General features: G+C 32.2%; 1 protein-coding gene across 2 annotated transcripts in view; it reads right to left on the bottom strand.

The window, feature by feature from the left end:
• Positions 1–8,828, bottom strand: part of LOC105223506 (insulin gene enhancer protein isl-1) — a 92,159-nt gene extending 83,331 nt beyond the window's left edge. For both annotated transcript variants that reach the window (XM_049446845.1, XM_049446846.1), the window contains exon 1: positions 7,909–8,828. In XM_049446845.1, coding sequence (XP_049302802.1) covers positions 7,909–8,044 — 136 coding nt within the window. In that variant the 5' untranslated portion in view covers positions 8,045–8,828. The remainder of the gene's footprint in view (positions 1–7,908) is intronic.
• Positions 8,829–19,469: the final 10,641 nt, after the last annotated feature.

Raw genomic sequence — 19,469 nt, 5'->3', positions numbered from 1 at the left:
AAAGGAGAGATTTGTTTTCAAAATTTTTTAAATTTTATATTTTTCAAAAAAAAAAAAAATATTATGTAAAAAAAAATTGTTTCCTTAATTCTTTTCCTTACTTTTTAAATTTATTATTTGTTTTTTGAAATTCATTTCATTTTTTTTTAATCTTTTTCAGCTGAAAGATTAATAAATTCTTGTATATATCCACGCAAGGACACTTTAACGAAAATATTTCTTAAGTATAATTCAATTTGAGTTAAAAATAAAATTATAAAAATTTATTTAAATTCAATATTTTTGTATGACAATAATGTTTTCATATAAAAAATACCTCCTTAAATTGTAAAATCATTTTAAAATGTATCTATACACATCGCCTCAAATACTCTGCTGCCTTGCTATTTGCAGCCATCGCTACAAGCATCCTCCTCCCTTCCACACTCACATACGCACACCAAACACCGATTTTCACTAATTTTAAACAAAAAATCGCGCTTTTAACTAATTTTAAATGTGTTTTGGCTGCCGCGCGTACTTCAAAGTGCAGCCAACTTCAAGCCACAACTCCACCGAACGCTGGCTTTCGTCACATAAGCGCTCAACACTTCGTGCCTTCACGGCAAACACCAGCGATCGCTTTGAAAATATTAATTTGCTGCACTATTTGCGCACTTCTAAAGTGTCTCCAAAGGATCGCTGCAATGGTGGTCATAGGTTGAACCCACTCGACCGCCCAGCCTCACCGCGCATCAGTTTGTCCGTCTGCCTTTTAGTGCGTTGCGTTTTGATGGCTGTCACAAATAATTTATGCGTTTCTACCCAAATATTAGTTATTGCTATTTATGTATGCATAGCTGTGCACACACACACACCAGCATGGGTGTGGGCAAATGTTGACTGTCATTGCTTAGTGTTTTGTTGTTGTTGTGGTTTGTACAATATTTACCATTGCAATTGTAATTAATTTTTATTTAACGCTTGTAAATTTTGCAAAGTTCGCTGTAAAATTTATGGCAAACAGTTGATGGCACGAGATCTGCGGCAGCAGGTGGGAAACAAAGTTGTTGTTGTTTAAATTTAAGGTGTTGTTTGTGGAAAACTTTATTAGAAGTGTGGAAGTATGAAGTTTTATTTGGTTGTTAAGAATTTTTCGTTAAAGCACTCATAAAGAAGTAATTAAAATTCGATACAAAATGCATTTCGTGGTAATAATTAGTTACTTATTTAATTTTTTTTTTAATTATTTTTGTTTTTTAACTTATTTTATTTTTTTATTTAATTTTAAATATTTTGCCTTTAATCTTTAGTATTTTTTTTTTAGGTTAAAATTAATCTTTAATCTTTAATTTTTCAGTTTTTATTTTCTTTATATAATAATTATTATTAAAACTTGTTTCAAAATGCATTTCGTGGTATTAATTAGTTATTTACTTTCAATTTTTAATTTTTTTAATTTAATTTTTTTTTAATTTTTTTATTTAATTTTCAATTTTTATTTTAACATTTTTTTTAATTTAAAATAATTTTTTTATTATTAAATGCTTTTTTAAAGTCACTTTAATTTTTAAATTCTTAATTTAATTTGTTTTTAATTTTTTTAATTTAATTTTTATTTTATTTTTTTTTCAATAATTAATATATATTTTTTTCAAATAAAATTTTTGAATTAATTTTTTTTCTAATTTTCAAACTTTCTTAATTTAATTTATTTTTCTTTTTAATTCAAATCTGGCAAATTATTCTTGTAATAGCAAATCTAAAATTACTTTCGCAAATTTTGCTAATTTTATTTTTAATTTTTATTTCATTTTAAAATTTTTGTTTCTTAAATTTTTTAATTAATTTTTTTTAATTAAAATTTTCATTTATTTTCTTTTAATATTCAAATTAATAATAATCAGATTAAATTTTTGAATTATTTTTTTTTCTAATTTTCAAACTTTCTTAATTTAATTTATTTTGTTTTTTTAATTCAATTTTGGCAAATTAGTCTTGTAACAAATAACAAATATAAAATTTCTTTTGCAAATGTTGTTAATTTCCGACTACTATTTCTTGTATGAACAGCAATATATTTTGGAAAGAAATCAATTTATATGTTTAAGATAACTTTAAAAATTATAACGGGTGATTTTTTTGAGGTTAGGATTTTCATGCATTAGTATTTGACAGATCACGTGGGATTTCAGACATGGTGTCAAAGAGAAAGATGCTCAGTATGCTTTGACATTTCATCATGAATAGACTTACTAACGAGCAACGCTTGCAAATCATTGAATTTTATTACCAAAATCAGTGTTCGGTTCGAAATGTGTTTCGCGCGCGTGTTTTGTTCAGCGATGAGGCTCATTTCTGGTTGAATGGCTACGTAAATAAGCAAAATAATCATTGGACCGTTTTTTTTCAAAGATGCTGTTGGACGCATCGTTACGGTGAATGGCGATCGCTTTCGTTCGATGCTAACAAACTTTTTGTTGCCAAAAATGGAAGAACTGATCTTGGTTGACATGTGGTTTCCACACAGCTCGCGATTCTATGGCCATTTTGAGGGAAAACTTCGGACAACAATTCATCTCAACCCGTAAGTTGGCCACCAAGATCATGCGATTTAACGCCTTTAGACTATTTTTTGTGGGGCTACGTCAAGTCTAAAGTCTACAGAAATAAGCCAGCAACTATTCCAGCTTTGGAAGACAACATTTCCGTCAACATTTAAATGAAATTTTCTTCAAAAAGTAAATGTCATGAACCAATCTAACGTTTCAAATAAAGAACCGATGAGATTTTGCAAATTTTATGCGTTTTTTTTTTTTAAAAAGTTATCAAGCTCTTAAAAAATCACCCTTTATTTAGTTTTTTTTTTAATAATTTGTATAAACAGCAAAAAATTTTAATTTTTATTTTTGAAAAATAATTTTTTGATTTCGAAAGTTTTTTAATTTGGAAAAATTTTATTTTTGAAAACTTTTTGATTTAGAAAAATTTTCAAGTTTCGAACAATTTTGAATTTTTATCTTTGAAATTTTTGACTCTTAATAACAAAAACTGAAATAATTTTGGATCTAATCGATTTTTTTTTAAATATTTATACAGAATATTCATAAAAGGATTCGAAGTTTTTATAAAAAAAAAATAGTTTATCAAACATAAGTAAGTGAAAAGGCGAATAATTTTTTTGCTATGAAATATATATTCAAGCATTTGAATCTAGAAATTAATTTTAAAGCTTAGGATTTTAGAAAAATTTTTATTTAAACATGCTTAACTCGAAAAGGCAGCTTTCAAATTACTTGAAGATATTTTTTTTTTATAAACCACTGTACGACTTATTAGTAAATTCGTTAAAAAAATGCAATTCCACAGCTCATTCTAAGAAAATTTCATCAAAAATCTGATTTTTGAACTCAATAATTATTCTTTTTTTTCAAACTCTTATATAAAAACATCTCTCATTTATGTTTACATACAATTATAATGCATTTAACAACATTTACTTTAATTTCGCTGCACTTTTTTAACAAAAATTTAACAAAGATTAAACAAATTGAAATCTGTGTTTTATCGCCTCAGAGTAAAAATATACTTTTGCAGCCACTTTGACGCGCAGTGACATGCAGTGCGCACACAATTAAAATGTCATTCAACCAACTAATCGAGCTCAAAAGCATCAGATACCACACTGTAATTACACACGACCAACAATTGTTGATGCCATAAATCAACGCGCAGTTAAAAATCGTCCAAGCGCAGTCGCAACGGGCGCGCATTAAAAACGATAATTAAACGAGCGAAATACAATTTAAGCGCATAAAAGTAGAATTTGATGTGTAAAAATGAAAATAAATAGCGCTGAGCGGTGTAAAAACGCGAGCAAAGCTTAACCTAAGCCATTTTCATTCACTTGCTAGACACATAAATAACACTTCAAGCAACTTTGCAACAAATTTTTTGTATAAAATAAAATAAAATCTAAGTTCAGTGCTGCTGAGAAACGTACATTTTTATTTTTAATATTTTTATTTATGTTTAAAGTCGAGTTGTTGTGCTGTGGTAAGGTGCTATCGAGCTTTGCAGGCACACAGAGGCAGTCAGGTGTGGCGGCGGTAATGAATTTTGGAATACTTAATTTTTAAGCGCCGCTTACAAGGCGAAAATAATAATATAAAATAAAATAAGTAAGAAATATACATTTGTAGAAATATCAGCAATTATGGAAAAAAATATTCATAAAAAAATAATAACAAAAAAATCTTTCTTTATTATGGTTTGGAGGCCTAAGCAAGCCGAAAAACAAAAAAAAAATTCAGGAAAAAAATGAAAAAATATATATACGTTTATATAATCTGTGACATTTGATATTATATAAAAAATTTTAAAATTAAAAACAAAAATTAAAAAAAATTAAAATTTTAAAATTAAATTTTAAGATTAAAAATTTAAAAATTCAATTAAAAAATTATTAAATTTGAAAATTATAAACGAAAATTAAAAAAAAATAATTAAAAAAAAAAGTAATTTTTAATTTTAAAATTAAATTTTAAGATTAAAAATTTAAAAATTCAATTAAAACTAACTTTTTTTTTATTAATTTTTTTTTTTAAATTGTATATTTTTCGTTGCCTTGCAGTTTTTAGATTCTTAGCTGAAGCTTTAAACAATTTTCAAAACTTTAATTTTTTCATGCGAAGCTCACGGACAGTTGAAGAGCTTGCCGGCATTATAAATTCGACAAAATATATCAACAATATTTTATAATGAGTGTATAAATTATATATTATGTGATTTTACAAAACCTTTGTCACTAAAAAATAGCTATACAGTTATTATAACAAACACTTTATTTATTAAAATTTTAAAAAATCCATCTGATACCCAATTTAATGCTTCAAACAGCCCAAGTTTTTTCTGATTATTTTTTCAGAATAAATTTTTTTTTATTTTTTTTTAATTTTTTTTTATTTTTTTAATATTTTTTAATTTTTTTCTTTATTTTTTTATTTTTTTTTTTTAATTTTTTTTTAATATTTCTTTATTTTGTTTTTTTTTTTTAATATTTTTTTTAATATTTTTTTATTTTTTTTTTAATTTTTTTAATTTTTTTTTCTGTGCATATATGTAACTGGCTTTTAATAATACTAGACAATTAAAAATCGATTCGATCAAACGAAATGACTTAATTTCGCATTAGAAATATTTAGTTCTGAAACCAGCAACAATCGTTTTATCGTTCATAAGCAGAAATTAAATGCGGCCATTTAAAATTACATTAAGCTCATAATCTAAGCTAAGTGACCTTGGAATATCAAAAGCAAAAAAGTCAAAAAAAAAAATCTATTTCAAAATGAAATTCGTAATTATGATAATACAGTGGCAGATTCAGAAGGGAAAATTCACACAAGGTGTAAATGGCTTATTAGTAATTTTACTACTCTGAAACAATATAAAGTACAGAAATATAATCCAGAAATTTGCCATTTTATTTCAGAATTAAAATTAAAGACTATCTCCATTTTTGAATATAATAGATAATGCTAAGATATCACTGAAGCTACAAAGTGCAGCAACATTAATAAATCCAATCAGAACCGTAACAGAAAGTGCTAAATTTGAAGCGACGCGGATTGATAGAAAACTTGAAACAGATGCTGCATTCAGCTTGTGATATGTTCGATTAAAGAATTACCCGCGGTTTATCCTCTAAGTTTTCCAACATAGAAAAATTAGTAACTAGAAAAATAAGGGTACAGCTGAAAAGCAACGATACTCATCACAGCCGTGTGCAACTTTCAATTACTTAATACTAGATACTTTCGCCTCTGTGATATTCTATGTATGCCTAACTCATTCACTCAGCGTGATTCTTCAGAAAGAATCGATCGATCTGGAAAAGGCATCAAGTATGATAAATTTCCGAAATCGAAGGCAAGAAGCTGAGCAACATTTTCGATCCACTTATTCAGACACGAAAAAGAGCGCGACTGAAATGAAAGTTGACGGAGAAAAACCAAGAATCTGCGGCGGACAAACAAAACGTGAAAATTTCTTCGTAAGAACTAGCGAAGAATACTAAAGGGCCTCGGTGTACATTCCTCTCATGGAAACAATTTATTCAGTCACGAAAAAAAGCGCGACAGAAATGAAAGATGACGGAGAAAAACCAAGAATCTGCGGCCTACAAACAAAATGTGAACATTTCTTCATGAGAACTTGCGAAGAATACTATAAGGACTCGGTGTACCTTCCTCTGTTGGATACAATCGACGAAGCTTTGAAGATGCGCTTTTCTAAAAAAGTATTGAATGGTTTTCAACTGAGTTTGCTGCTTCCAAAAAAAAGTAAAAGTAAGTTTGTGCTTTGAAAACCAACGAAATGGAAAATCTTATTGACTGCTTGATAGTTAGACTCAAAGGCCGTTTGGATATTGACAACGTCGTGCGACGTGCAGCTCCAAAGTGAACTTGAACACTGCCAGTGCCATTGGAAACGTTGAAACACTGTGATATAGTCCTATACCCCATAATTCATTATTTTTTTCGCATATTCTGCACACTTCCTGTGACGAATGCGCGCAGTGAACGCTCTTTTTCGACACTTCGCCGCATAAAAACGTGGCTAAGGATGAACATGCTTCAAGATACATTGATCGGCATATTTAATATAATAATATTAATTTTTCAAGTAAATGTTTATTTCTCTCCTCAAAAACTATTTCTGGATCCGCACATAATAAATGCTCAGTGGAACGAGCTGAGTGGATTTAGCCCTGCCCGTTTGTTTGCCCTCTGTATATTTGCGATTTCGTACCAAAGTTTTTGAGCTATCGGCTTGAAACTTTGCACACATCTTTTTCGCACCAAAGAGTTTCATATTTGTTAGAACCGCCGATATCGTACAACTATAGCATATAGCTGCCAAACAAAATGACTGATCAAAATCAAGTTCTTGTTTGGAAAAATCTTTCATTTAACGAGATATCGTCACGAAAATTGGAACAGATTATTACCTAAGAAAATAATATCTTCTCGGAAGAAATTGTTCAGATCGGACTACTACAGCATATAGCTGTCATACAAAATAAGTGATCAGAATCAGGTCCTTATATGGACAACTTTTTTATTTGAAGAGATATCTTTACGAAATTTCATATATGTTATTATCTCAGATGTTAATGTAATCTCCGAAGAAATTTCTTAGATCGGATCACTATAGCATATAGCTGGCATATAAACTGAAAGACCTAGTGAAGTACTTGCATGGCAAACTTGTTCATTTGACGAGATATCTTTACGAAATTTGACATAAGTTATTACTTAAGGCAATAGCGTAATCTCCGTGGAAATTTTTCCGATCGGATCACTATAACATATAGCTAGCATACAAACCCAACGTTCAAAATCAAGTCTTTGTATGAAAAACTTTTTCATTTGATGAGGTATCCTCACGAAATTTAACACGAATCAATATCCAAGATAATAGCACCATATCCGCAGAAATAGTTCAATAGCTATAGCTAATAGCTGCCATACAAACTAATCGATCTAAGTCAAGCGAAAGCTCTTTTAATACCCTTTTAGGCTAAGAGAAATGCACTGGCCATGGTTCTTTCAGCTTTGGTGCAGCTGAAGTTAAGAATTTGTATTTTATACAATATCATTTCCTTAGTATTAAAAAATTTTGTTATTTAAGATTTTCGGAATAAAATATAAGTCCTCGTCTTTGAGAAAACGTCACCTAATGAAAAGCTATATAAATTTACGCAACACAGCGCCTCAGCAGAGTTGAATGCATTGCTGTTAGCACGCTGTTAACCAACTTTGCTCACTAACAGCATCACAGCATCATAACTACACTATTCTAGCATTTCATTTGCATATTATATAATAATAAATATTAAAGAATATAATTTCCATTCGCGGTACTCACTTATCACATCATGTCCATGGCAATCCAATTCCAGGTGATGATTCATCACCAGCGACGGTTGTAATCCACTTTGTGTGTGATTGTGCAAATTTGGTAGCTGGTGAGCCAAATGGCCACCAATCTCTGCCATTACCATATATTAAGCTTAAAGCGGGCGTCTTGCTGATAGATAATGAATGAATTTATGGTTTAAGAATGCAGTTTTAAAGCACAGACACACAAACACTATGACAACATTGATTGCCAGCGCGACACTAAATCACTGTTATCTATAATTATTCTAATTATTATTGTTGTTGCGTTTGTTGTATTATGTTGGCAAGGGCACAACGTAAAATGTAACTAAAGCGAATGTTGAGCACAAAACGAATATTGGAATTTGGCATTAATAATTGCGCTTTGACGGCGCCGGATGAAACGAGGAGGAGATTTAAATGACTTAAGCGACAGACGACGCGACGAAGAAAGGATTTTGAAGCGTTTGGATGTTTCTTTTGTTATTTTTGAGAATCAAACTATTTGTTTTGTTTTGTTTTTTTTTTATTTAGTATTTCATTTTATTTTTTTTTCAATTTTTTATTTTTATTTTTATTTATTAATTATTTTTATATTTTTTTTAGAGGTCAGCAGCTAATTTTGTATTTATTTTTTTTTATGAAATTTTTAAAATATTTTTTTTTTTGTATTTTATTTTAATATTTGATCTTTATTATTATTTTTTATTATTTTTGTTATTTTTTAATCTTTATTAGACCTTTATTCTCGCATTATTTTTTTCTCAGTCCGATTGTAGTTTGAATGTATTATTTTACAAGCAAATCAAAACACTTGTAGGCGAAGCGGGGAGTCTCCGTTGAGCAAATTGTTAATTCAAAATTGAAGGTTTTGTTTTTTCTTTAATTTTTTTTAGATTATTCTCAATTTTTTATATTTCATATTTTATTTTTATTTTATTATTATTTTACTGTAATTTCTTAAATTTCTTTTAATTTTTTATATTTAATTTTTAATTTTTTAACTTTTATTTTTATATTTTTTATTAAAATTCCTTAAACTTGTTTGTATACCTATATTATATTCAAATTTTTATATTTTATTTTTATTTTTTATTAAATTTTATTTTTATTTTTGTATTTTTTGCTTTAATTTCGTAAATTTGTTTTTATGTTTTGAAATTTTTTTGTTTATTAAATTGTGTTTTTATTTTTGTTATTTTTTTTCGCTAGTTTAAGGCACTACCAAACGGCGCTTTGGCATAGTTTTCACTTAATCGATTGTTTTGCAAAGCCTTCAGGGTTTCAGTTTATTTATTTTTGTTGTTGTGCATATATACATACATATTATAAAATATTTTTTCTTTAACTTGTATAATTTTCTAAATTTTTTCAAATTAAACTTAGCGATTTTTTCAAAGTATTTATTTTTTTTATTTTAAATATCGAATCTTTGATATTTATCTCTCACCCAATGTTGTTGTTCCAATGCGACGGTGCATTTTAAATACGCGCACAATATTCACAACAACAACTTTGCTGCTTTGAGACACCTCACACACCAGAAGAACACTCCTTGAGCCAAATTTCAAGTCAGCTCCTACTTTTCGCTAGTTTTGGGTTTCCGAATTTCATTGCATAACTCAAAATTCAGCACAACTTATAACATTTTTCACTTCGTTAATTTGTTTCTCCAGTTCCGCTTCCGTTGTACGCAATGCACTACAGCTAACGGCGTTACGTTCCCGCGTACACACACTCTCATATGCACATTTAAATTTTCTTTCTAATTTCTGTTCCAATAAATGCACATTTGTCAAACGCTCACGTCTTCGTACATATTTTATTAAATTCTAAATTCACCAGAAAAAATCCGCACCGAACGTTTGGGATCAGAGACAATAACGACGGCAAACGACTGCACGAGAACGCACCAACACTACCGAATTGGGTAACACACAGCGTTCTGCGTAGTAAATACTATGCTTATGACAAGGTCTCACGAGCGACTAAACCGGTATCGGAGTCAAGTCCGCACGCCAACCGTCAGCCACCCGACAGCACTGCACAAAAAGGCCAAAGCAACAGCAGCCGCAGCAGCGTGGCGTGTATGTGTGTGGTTGTTCGCAGGCTGTGCGCTGTAAAATGCTGAAAAACATCTGTGTGCATGAGTGTGTGCGTGTGTGGCGTGCCCACCCCTTTTCGAACATCATGCCGCACTCTGCTAACGCCTGCAAGCTCTTAAGCAGTCGAAGTATGTGTTAGAGCGGCCACACTCTAATGCGAGTGCCTGCCAGCAATTGTTGTTGTTGCTGTTTTTATTTATTTTGTAGTTGGTAGTACGTTGTCCAAGTGGTGCAACCGGTTTCGAACTCGAACAGCAGTCTGAAATAATGTGGGCACTTTTGTTTAGCGCTTTTGTTGCTGTTGTTGCACTTTTATGCCTTGTGCTGCCTTTTATTTGCTCATTACGCCGCTCACATTGCTCGCACACACACACACGTAGCTTTGCGCATACTTTTCTCAAGTTCGAAAAACAGGTGTTCGTTGCAATCCGCCTGTTTTCGCAGTTGCCGCGTCTCGCTCGCACTCGTGCCGCCACACGACATGTGCGCTTTGTTGTTGGCCGCCGCCAACCACTCACGACACATCGTCGTGCTGCTTCCTTTGCTTTTGCTATTTCTTTTGCTGGCGCTGCATAGAATTTTTTCTGCTTCTTCATTTTTTCTTTAGAAGCCAGCCGTGTACGACATTTCATGTCCGTCCACTCGGTCGTCGTGTTGTTGTGTGTGCGTGTTTTATTTTTGTAAATGGCGTCCAAGCGGGCCAATCGGGTGAGGCTAGTGCGCCTGCGTTTGGCTGCCCATTGACGTGTTCGTGGGCATTGTGCATGCAAGTCGGCCGAGCGTGCAGTGATGTCGTAGCTTCGTTGTTGTTGTTGGCGTTCCTGTAGTTGTGGCAGCAGGAAATGCAACCGTTTGCTTGGCACGAATAGTGGCTCCAACTGGTTTGTGCTGCCCCACCTCTGTGCGTGAATTTGCTACTACATGTGTGTATGTATGTAGATATGTAAATACGTGTATGACTGTATGGGTGCCTGTGTTATGAATATGTAGCTGGATATGAATTTATTGCCGCTAGACGAAGGTGCTGCACAGTGTTTCGCAGAAATAAATAATTTTTGTCGAAGCGTTTAAAAATAGAATGATGGCTTGAAGAATAAGGAAATTTATGGTTTCACGGTTGCAATACTTATTTTTATACATGGTTTTTGGTTTTAGGATAGTTAACTTAATTTTTTTAAACAATTTACAATATTTAAAATTAAAAATAAATTACATGATTGAATATTAGTGTGAGCCAAAAAATATCTAATAATAATACCAAATTTTATTAAAAAAATTTAAAGTATAAATTTGAAGAAATATGTATGTACATGTATGAATATTAGGGTGGGTAAAAAAAATAGCGTCAAATTTTATTAACAAATTTACAATTTGCAGAAATTACGTATTTGAATATTAGGGTGGGCAAAAAATTAAACGAAAATTAGAGCTAAAATGAACCTATATGCAAGAAAATGCTTATTCTCTACGGTGAGAATTCAAAGGATCTTACCAAAAATACCATAACTTTTATCGCTTGAAATTTTTTTAATTCACGGTTTCTTATAGACCATAAAGTTCCTTAAAAAAAATGAAAAGACGAGAATAAAGACGATAGTTATTACATTAAAGGAAAAAACTGGGCACGATTCCTTTAAAAAATATCAGTGATTTTATCACAAAAATATCCTTAGCATTTTGAAACACTGGAGTTTCATCGGACTAAAACTCCTGCCTTGAATTGATTTTTTAGTTGTATATAAGCCCATCTTAAGCTACATATAAATTCGATGTTAATTTTTTTCTTGTCCACCCCAATGTATGTATGTAAGTGTATGAATAAATTATATTTCAGTGTATTTTGAGGTACTGAAGTCATCATCGGACTAAATCTTTTGCCTTACACTAATTTTTTTCTCTCTTCCATTTTAAACCATAAATTCGATATTATTATTTTTTCTTGCTCACCCTAATGTATAAAATTAAATTATATTTATAAAGTTTTTGATTATTTTGTAGAATTGCCTCTGAAACTTTTGCCAAAGTTAGGTTGAGGTTCTATTGCTGAGTATGTCATGATGCGAGAAATGGTTTCTTCGAGAGTTTTGTGGAGAGTTTTTATTATCATTTTGAAGGCGTAGTGAGCGCATACTATATAGTGTTCGGAATCGTTGCAAATGTTGGAAAAAGCTTACGGTGATTCAGTTTTATCAAAAACATAAGCCTACAAAGCCTTCAAAGACTGTCGAGATATCGTTGAAAACATGCCTGGACGACCTTTTCAACTGATGAAAATATTAAAATGTAAAGAATATGGTGCTTAAAATCTTCAAGCAAATGTTAGAGAGATGGCAAGAGAGCTCGATATCTATCACCGGTCCGTTCGAATGATTTTGGTACAAATTTTAGGTATGGAACACATTATTGTTCGACTAGCCACGATTGTGTCCGAATTTAAAGCAGCGAATACCATTGATCAACCGGTCAACCACCGTTTTCCCCAGATTTGGCTCTGTGTGATTTTTTCTTGATTTTTATTTTACTGCATATTGGTCTTAAACAAGTTTCTGCTACCAAGTGTTTTAGCGCCAAATCTATTATTTGATTAGTCCCCATATATATATATATATTATTTGATTAGTCCCCATAAAACAAGAAATCTAGAAAAAAATCGCCTTAATGACGTACTCTAGCCTAGAGGCATGGATTTCAGGTAATTTTTGAAGTGTCGTAAAAAATAACAATTCTTATTTTTAATATCCCTTTTTATTAGAGTTAAAAACTTCGAAAATTAGCAGCTGATGAAGTGAGGGATCTCAAAAAAATGGCGCGAGACCATACCACAATTTTAAGCCCTTCAAGCAAACTGAAACCGAAAAAAAATATTAGTCAGAGACCATAGTCTTGATTTCAAACCCTCCTATCCATCTGAAACCAAAAAAAAAAATATTAATTTAGAAAAATGTCGTCATGTCTAATTCTACCTAAAAGCTGGAACTTTTGAAATGGCGGCTGCGATAAAATAACAATTTTTGTACCATTTGCTTGATGGTTTCGAATTAAAAAAAAAATTGGAAAAAATTTCAATTTGGGGAAATGGATAGTTCTAGACATAGACAAGTCTATTAAGAAAACTTCTCCTCAAGTACATATATCAATTCAGCAGAACCTGAGAAATCTTGGGTATCCTTTTGAAAAAGATAAGTTACAGAAAAATTAATTTAAAGTTTCAGTTCTGCCCGAACTAGTTAGATTCCGAATCAGATAAATCTTCGAAAATAATTTAAACTTGAAAAATTTGAAAAAAAATAAATCTTCCTGTAGAACCTGAGATCAGAAAAATTTCCGAAAATAGTTTGAAATTTGAAAATTTGAAAAAACGAATTAAATCGATCCAGTTGAACCTAATAAATACTTTGTATCATTTGGAAAAAGACAGTTTGGAGAAAAACTCGTTTAAAGTCTCAATTTCGGCCAAATCAGTTGGATTCCGGATCAGAAAAATACCTACATAAATATCTCCGAAATTAATTTGAAATTTGAAAAATACTCTTGTAGGAGGCATATTCTTGAATAGTTAAACTTTGAAAAAAAAAATGTATTTTGAGAATTCTACACGCCCTGAGATTAACCAGGCATTCTGTGGCCGTCTGTAAATCAATTTTGCTATTATTATTTTGAACCTTCATTAAGACTCATGGTATGTTTCTTTAATAGTTTGGGTGAGTGGGATAGATGGGGTAGATATGCGTTATCATAAAGATATATGTAAACTGTTCAGTTCAAGTAAGCCCAACTTTCATGGGAACTACTTTGTTTTTCTCCCTGTCTTCTTGATTTATCTTCAGCTATTGTGACCGGCCGATTTTTACATCTCACAGCTAAGACAACACTTCTGCGATAGGATCGTTAGTATGAAACTAACAAACTGATTTTCAATAAGCATTTTAGCCATTCGACTGACTTGTTCTAAGCGAGTGTGAAAATGATGTTTAAAAAAATTGAAATTGCAGTAAAAATTTTGAAATAAAGCTTGAAAGGAAAATCAATAACTTGAGGATTATTTGGTAAAAACATATTTAATTAAACTAAAAGGGTTGGAAAAATAGCATCTTATACGCAAAACCTACAGATTGGATGAATTCCGTCATAGCTTGTGCTTCCCTACTGATGTCCAATATACAATTACCGTCATTTAAGGGTAAGAACTTCATTAGAGAAGAACGAGCTATGGAAGAACTCTTGCAATGGTTTTAGGAACACTTCATGTGAAACTTTTAATTTTTTCTTATTAATCCCTTTCAATAGAATATGTATGACAACATAGTCGACCGCATTTGCACAACACCACACCACTGTGCGTCGCCATTGTGCGCCAATGGGCGCTGTGCGCTGCAAAACTGGAAGTAAAAATCCTCTATCATTTAAGTTTGCCGCTTCGTGGCGTTAATTGCGCGTGTTGGCTGGCCGAGTCACAGTCGCGGGCATAATCTTAAGCGAACACAAACACACCTACGTACATACGTGCAACACAACTTGAGCCGCATTGCGCAATTGGTATGCTGCTTTAAGTTGCGCTGCCTTAAATTTGCTTGCTACATACAATATATACATTTATAAGCAGATTTTGCATTGCCGCATATATACAGTTACATAGAATATTTAGTGAGTTGCCGCTGCAAGAATTGTTAGTGGATTTAGAGCAGCAGCTGATGCTGATATGAGTGCTCTTCTTTTGCTGAATTTGTATTTTTTGTTTAGTTTCCAGCTTCGCTTGCTGCTGGCAAGTTCTAATTTACTTTTTGTTGTTTTTTGCTTTAAGACACAAGTTGTTGTTGTGTTGCAAAGTACAATCAAAATGGTGTTCGTACTCTTCGTCAATTTGTTGCACCGCTTTATTGTGTCACTTTGTGACTGTTGTTGTTGTCGTTGTTGCTGCATCCAAAAAACTCCTTTGTTTGCATGTTTCACCTTAGCTACTGTTTCGCAGCGTGTTCAGCACTTGCAAAGCTTGCTGTTGCCATTCTTCGTACAAAATGGTTGCACTTGCTGGATTTATGTGCGTGTGTGTGTATACAAGTATATGCATGTACTTGGTATGTACACACCCTACGTTAGCAATGTCTACACTTGCGCTCATAAAATTCCTTATGGGCTTTGGTGGCTGTGGAGAGTTCTTTTTGCGTTTGAAGCTTACTCAGGTTTGGGTGTATAGTGTTTTGCGTATACACACATACATGTATGGTTTATAAATAAGTATACATATATATTTATATAAGTATGTAAATATATTTATATATAGCAAAAAAATGTATGCTTTAGTGTTGTGAATGCCGTAAAGCAACGCTTTGGGTGTTAACAATTTTCCGCACCAGCACACAATTCGAAGAACAATGTAAAAACTTAAAGATAAATACACTAGGCAACAAAATATTATAACCTAAATGAAAGATTCAAATTTTTTATATTTATTTAATATTCATATTATTACTATTTTTAATAATTAAATCATCAATACTTTGGACGGCTGGTCTAATAAGAAACTGGATCAAACCTTCTCTACTGGCATACTACTTTGGAAAACGGCAAATCGAGCAAACAACTGGTATAAATCTGTAGACTGGCATAACACCTTGGAGAACTTTAAATCGAATAAACAACTGGTATAAAGCTGATAGATTGGGACTACACTTCGGCGTAAGACAGATCGAACAAACAACTGGTATAAATCTAAAAGATTGACATAACATATTGGATGGCTAATTTATCAAGAAACTGGTATAAATATATAAGCTGGTATAATACTTTTCAAGACAGCCAATCGAACAAGCAATTGGTATAAATCGAATCGATTGACATATTACTTTGGTGAAAGTCAATAGATAGAAGTAATAGATTGGTATAGTACTTCGAAAAAGAGCAGATCGGATAAACAACTGGTATAAATATAAAAACTGGCATAACACTTCGGACGGATAATCTACCAAAAAACTGGTCTAAATTTTCTTTATTGACATACATAATTCACTGGTATAAGTCTATAAACTGACATATTACTTTGGACGACTAATCTAACAAGAAACTGGTAAAATTATACTACATATAATAGCATAATACAGGTTTACACTCTGAGCGCTTCGAACGTCGAACAGTATTATTATTTTTGGGACTTTTTCGAAACTTTTCAAAAAAAATCCCGTATTCTTTTTCCGCACAATTAAATGAATGTTATCTTCAAATTTTTACCTTGCACTTTTAAAATAAATTCCCACATCAGTCTCTTTTTGCCCACTGGGTATATGTATCTCCCTAGCAAAAGAATACCGCATTAATAGTTTATATGTATATCTTTCTATATATAACACATAAGTACGAGTATATATCTAGAAAAGATTGTATGTAGTTACGTATTCGTTTGATCTCGCTTGTTGTACGACAAGACATTTTGTTGCATAGTAAGCCGCATGTGTCTTGTGGTGTGGTTGACTGCCATCAATGTTGCAACATCGTTATAATTATTGATCTTTTGATTTTGTCTGCTTTTGTGGTTTTTGCCAGCTTACTCTATCTCGCTTGCGCCAACGCTTACCATGCCAGTTTCTAGCAATCTATTTCCAAGAATTTCTACTACTTTTTTGTTATTGTTGTTGGGCTCTGTTGTAGCAGTTCTCATGCACTTTTAATGAGACGAAATTGTAGCAGTTCATGCTTTATTTTGTGGCAGACGAGTATTTTGCCATTTTGTAGGTGCCTCAGTAGTGGCGATGACAGGTGTATAAGAATATGTGTGGGTGTAATTTATAAACTCTGAAGTAAAGGTTAGTAGTGTCTAAACCATCGTTTAAAAGGCATATAACTTGTATACTCTTGACAGCCAGGAGACAGCCAGCCTTCAGGTACTAAATATGTGGATCCAGTACTTTTTACTGAAAATATAGCCAGTGTGTGAGAGATATAATTGAAATTCAGAGAGAATCCTTTCCTAGTAATAGTATGTCTGTGTGCTACAAATTGGTTGAATCGGGTCAATACTTCCCTGGTCCCCCATTAACCTAATATAAAGATTTTCGACCTTCTGGTTGACTTTATACCGCTCTCATATCGGTCGATATCAGAGCTGATCTCTCCAAAGGATTGGAGGTCTTCCTCTGATACCCCCGGGCGGGTACTGCGTGGAGAGATTCATTTATTTTCATCCAAAGGGACGACATCACCTAGCCACCGTAGCCGCTATCTCTTAATTCGCTGAACTACTTATGTCAATGTCATCCTGTAACTCGTACAGTTCATCGTTCCATCGAATGCGATATTCGCTGTGACTAACGCGCAAAGGACCACAAATCATTTCATATAAAAATGTCAAAATATAAAAAAAATTGTACACTGCAAAAAAATATTAAATAAAGCCTAAGTGAAAGAAATTCGATTCCTTTTTCGCTACTCTCAGAATATATTGTGAAATTTAAGCCTTTTTCCAGAATTCTAGAGTGGTCGAAAATGGTATAACAACTTGCTATTTTATACTTGTTTGATTTATTTCATTTGCATGTTCCTCCGAACTGGTCGAAATTGGTATAATAACTTGCTATTATATACCTATTTCATTTATGTCATTTGCATGTTCCTCAAGACCGGTCGAAAATGGTATAACAACTTGTTATTTTATAATTTTTTGATTTATGTCATTATGAATGTTACTCCAAACTGGCCGAAATTGGTATAATTACTTGCTATTTTATACTTATTTCATTTATGTCATTATGCATGTTCCTCCAAACTGGCCGAAATTGGTATAATAACTTGTTATTTTATACTTATTTCATTTATGTCATTTGAATGTTCCTTGAGACTGGTCGAAAATGGTGTAATAACTTGAAATTCCATACTTAATTTATTTATAGCATTTGCATGTTCCTAGAGACTGGTCGAAAATGGTATAACAACTTGCTATTCTATACTTGTTTGATTTATGCCATTTGCATATTTCTCGGGACTGGTCGAAAATGGTATAATAATTTGCTATTTTATATTTATTTCATTTATGTCATTTGAATGTTCCTTGAGACTGGTCGAAAATGATATAATAATTTGCTGTTCTATACTTTTTTGTTTTATGCCATTTGGTTGTTCGTTTCGTCACAATTTAAGCGAGTTTAATAAATTAAGCGAAATATTGATTTTTATATTCCAGTTCAGTTTAATTAAAGATTTTTAGTCGCTTAATAACTTTCTTACTACTTATTTTTCTTGTTGTTGTAATTCCATCTATTTTTGTAAAGTCAACGAGAGAGTTTTTATTGTGCTTTAATTTATTTCCTTTGATTAGCCAGCATGGCTGTTGGTTGTTGTGTGTCACCACGCGCAGCCAACGCTCGCCCGCCGAAAATGGACAATTATATTCGATATAATGACGTGGCTAATGAGCAGCAATGCCAGCAGCAACCAAAAAAAAAAAACACACGACGAATTTGAGTAATAACACTTTGGTCGCTGCGCCAGCTTCCTTTGCTACGTCTCAAGGTCATTCGCATTGGACCTTGACAGCGTGCCACTCGAGTGCTTATGGTCGCCAAAATATCGAGCGACAACGAGTCACACTCGATATGAGCGTCAACGCCATAAGGAGTGCTGTTATTCAGCTGGCCAGCAACCATCCATCCGTCCGTCCATCCATTCGAGCGAGCAGCAGTCAAACAGGCAACGTTAGCGTCAAACGAGCTCCACTTGTGGCATGCGACGCATATACATACATACATATAAATTATAAATATATGCATTTACCTTATGTATATAATATTTTGCATGTATATACTATATATAATCAGGTATATATGTACACGTATGTATATATTTATGTGTTTGTGCGCACTTAATTTCCAAATCAGCTGTTCTAGTAGCCATTACTTTGGTTTTATTACGCTTGTTTATGTTGTTGTTGTTATTGTAATCACCGTTACATACAGCCGTGCGTTCGTTGGTCGGTGGTGGCATTCAATTGGCTATATGGTCGATGACTTTCATTGTCGTAAATTTTTTATTGTTGTTGTAATTGTTGTTTTAGTCGTAGTTGTTGCTGCTGTTGTTGCTCGTGCTCAAAATTTAATTAGGTTCGTCCATTAATTGGGTTAATTGAAATGTTGCCACAGTCACTGGCAATATTGTTGTTGCCACCATGTACATACATACTTGTACATACATATGTATGTGTTGCAAGCAAAATGGCTGCCGGTAAAAGTGTTTCTAAAATTAGGACGTGTCACTCAAAATTCCTGTTGCGCCAGCTACTAGCCATGTAGTTGAGGATGTCTTGCATACAATACATATAGTATGAATAGATACAAATACATACATACATATACATATATTTATATATTATTTACCGTTATTTTTTGTTAACTTCATTTTGCCCTACACACGCGTTCTCAAAAATCGATTTGCACCTGCTTTTTCAGCATTTTTTCTT

Source organism: Bactrocera dorsalis, chromosome 1 (assembly GCF_023373825.1).
Source record: "Bactrocera dorsalis isolate Fly_Bdor chromosome 1, ASM2337382v1, whole genome shotgun sequence".
In the NCBI taxonomy this organism is placed as follows: Eukaryota; Metazoa; Arthropoda; class Insecta; order Diptera; family Tephritidae; genus Bactrocera; species Bactrocera dorsalis.
This window is presented reverse-complemented; position numbering and strand designations above follow the sequence as displayed.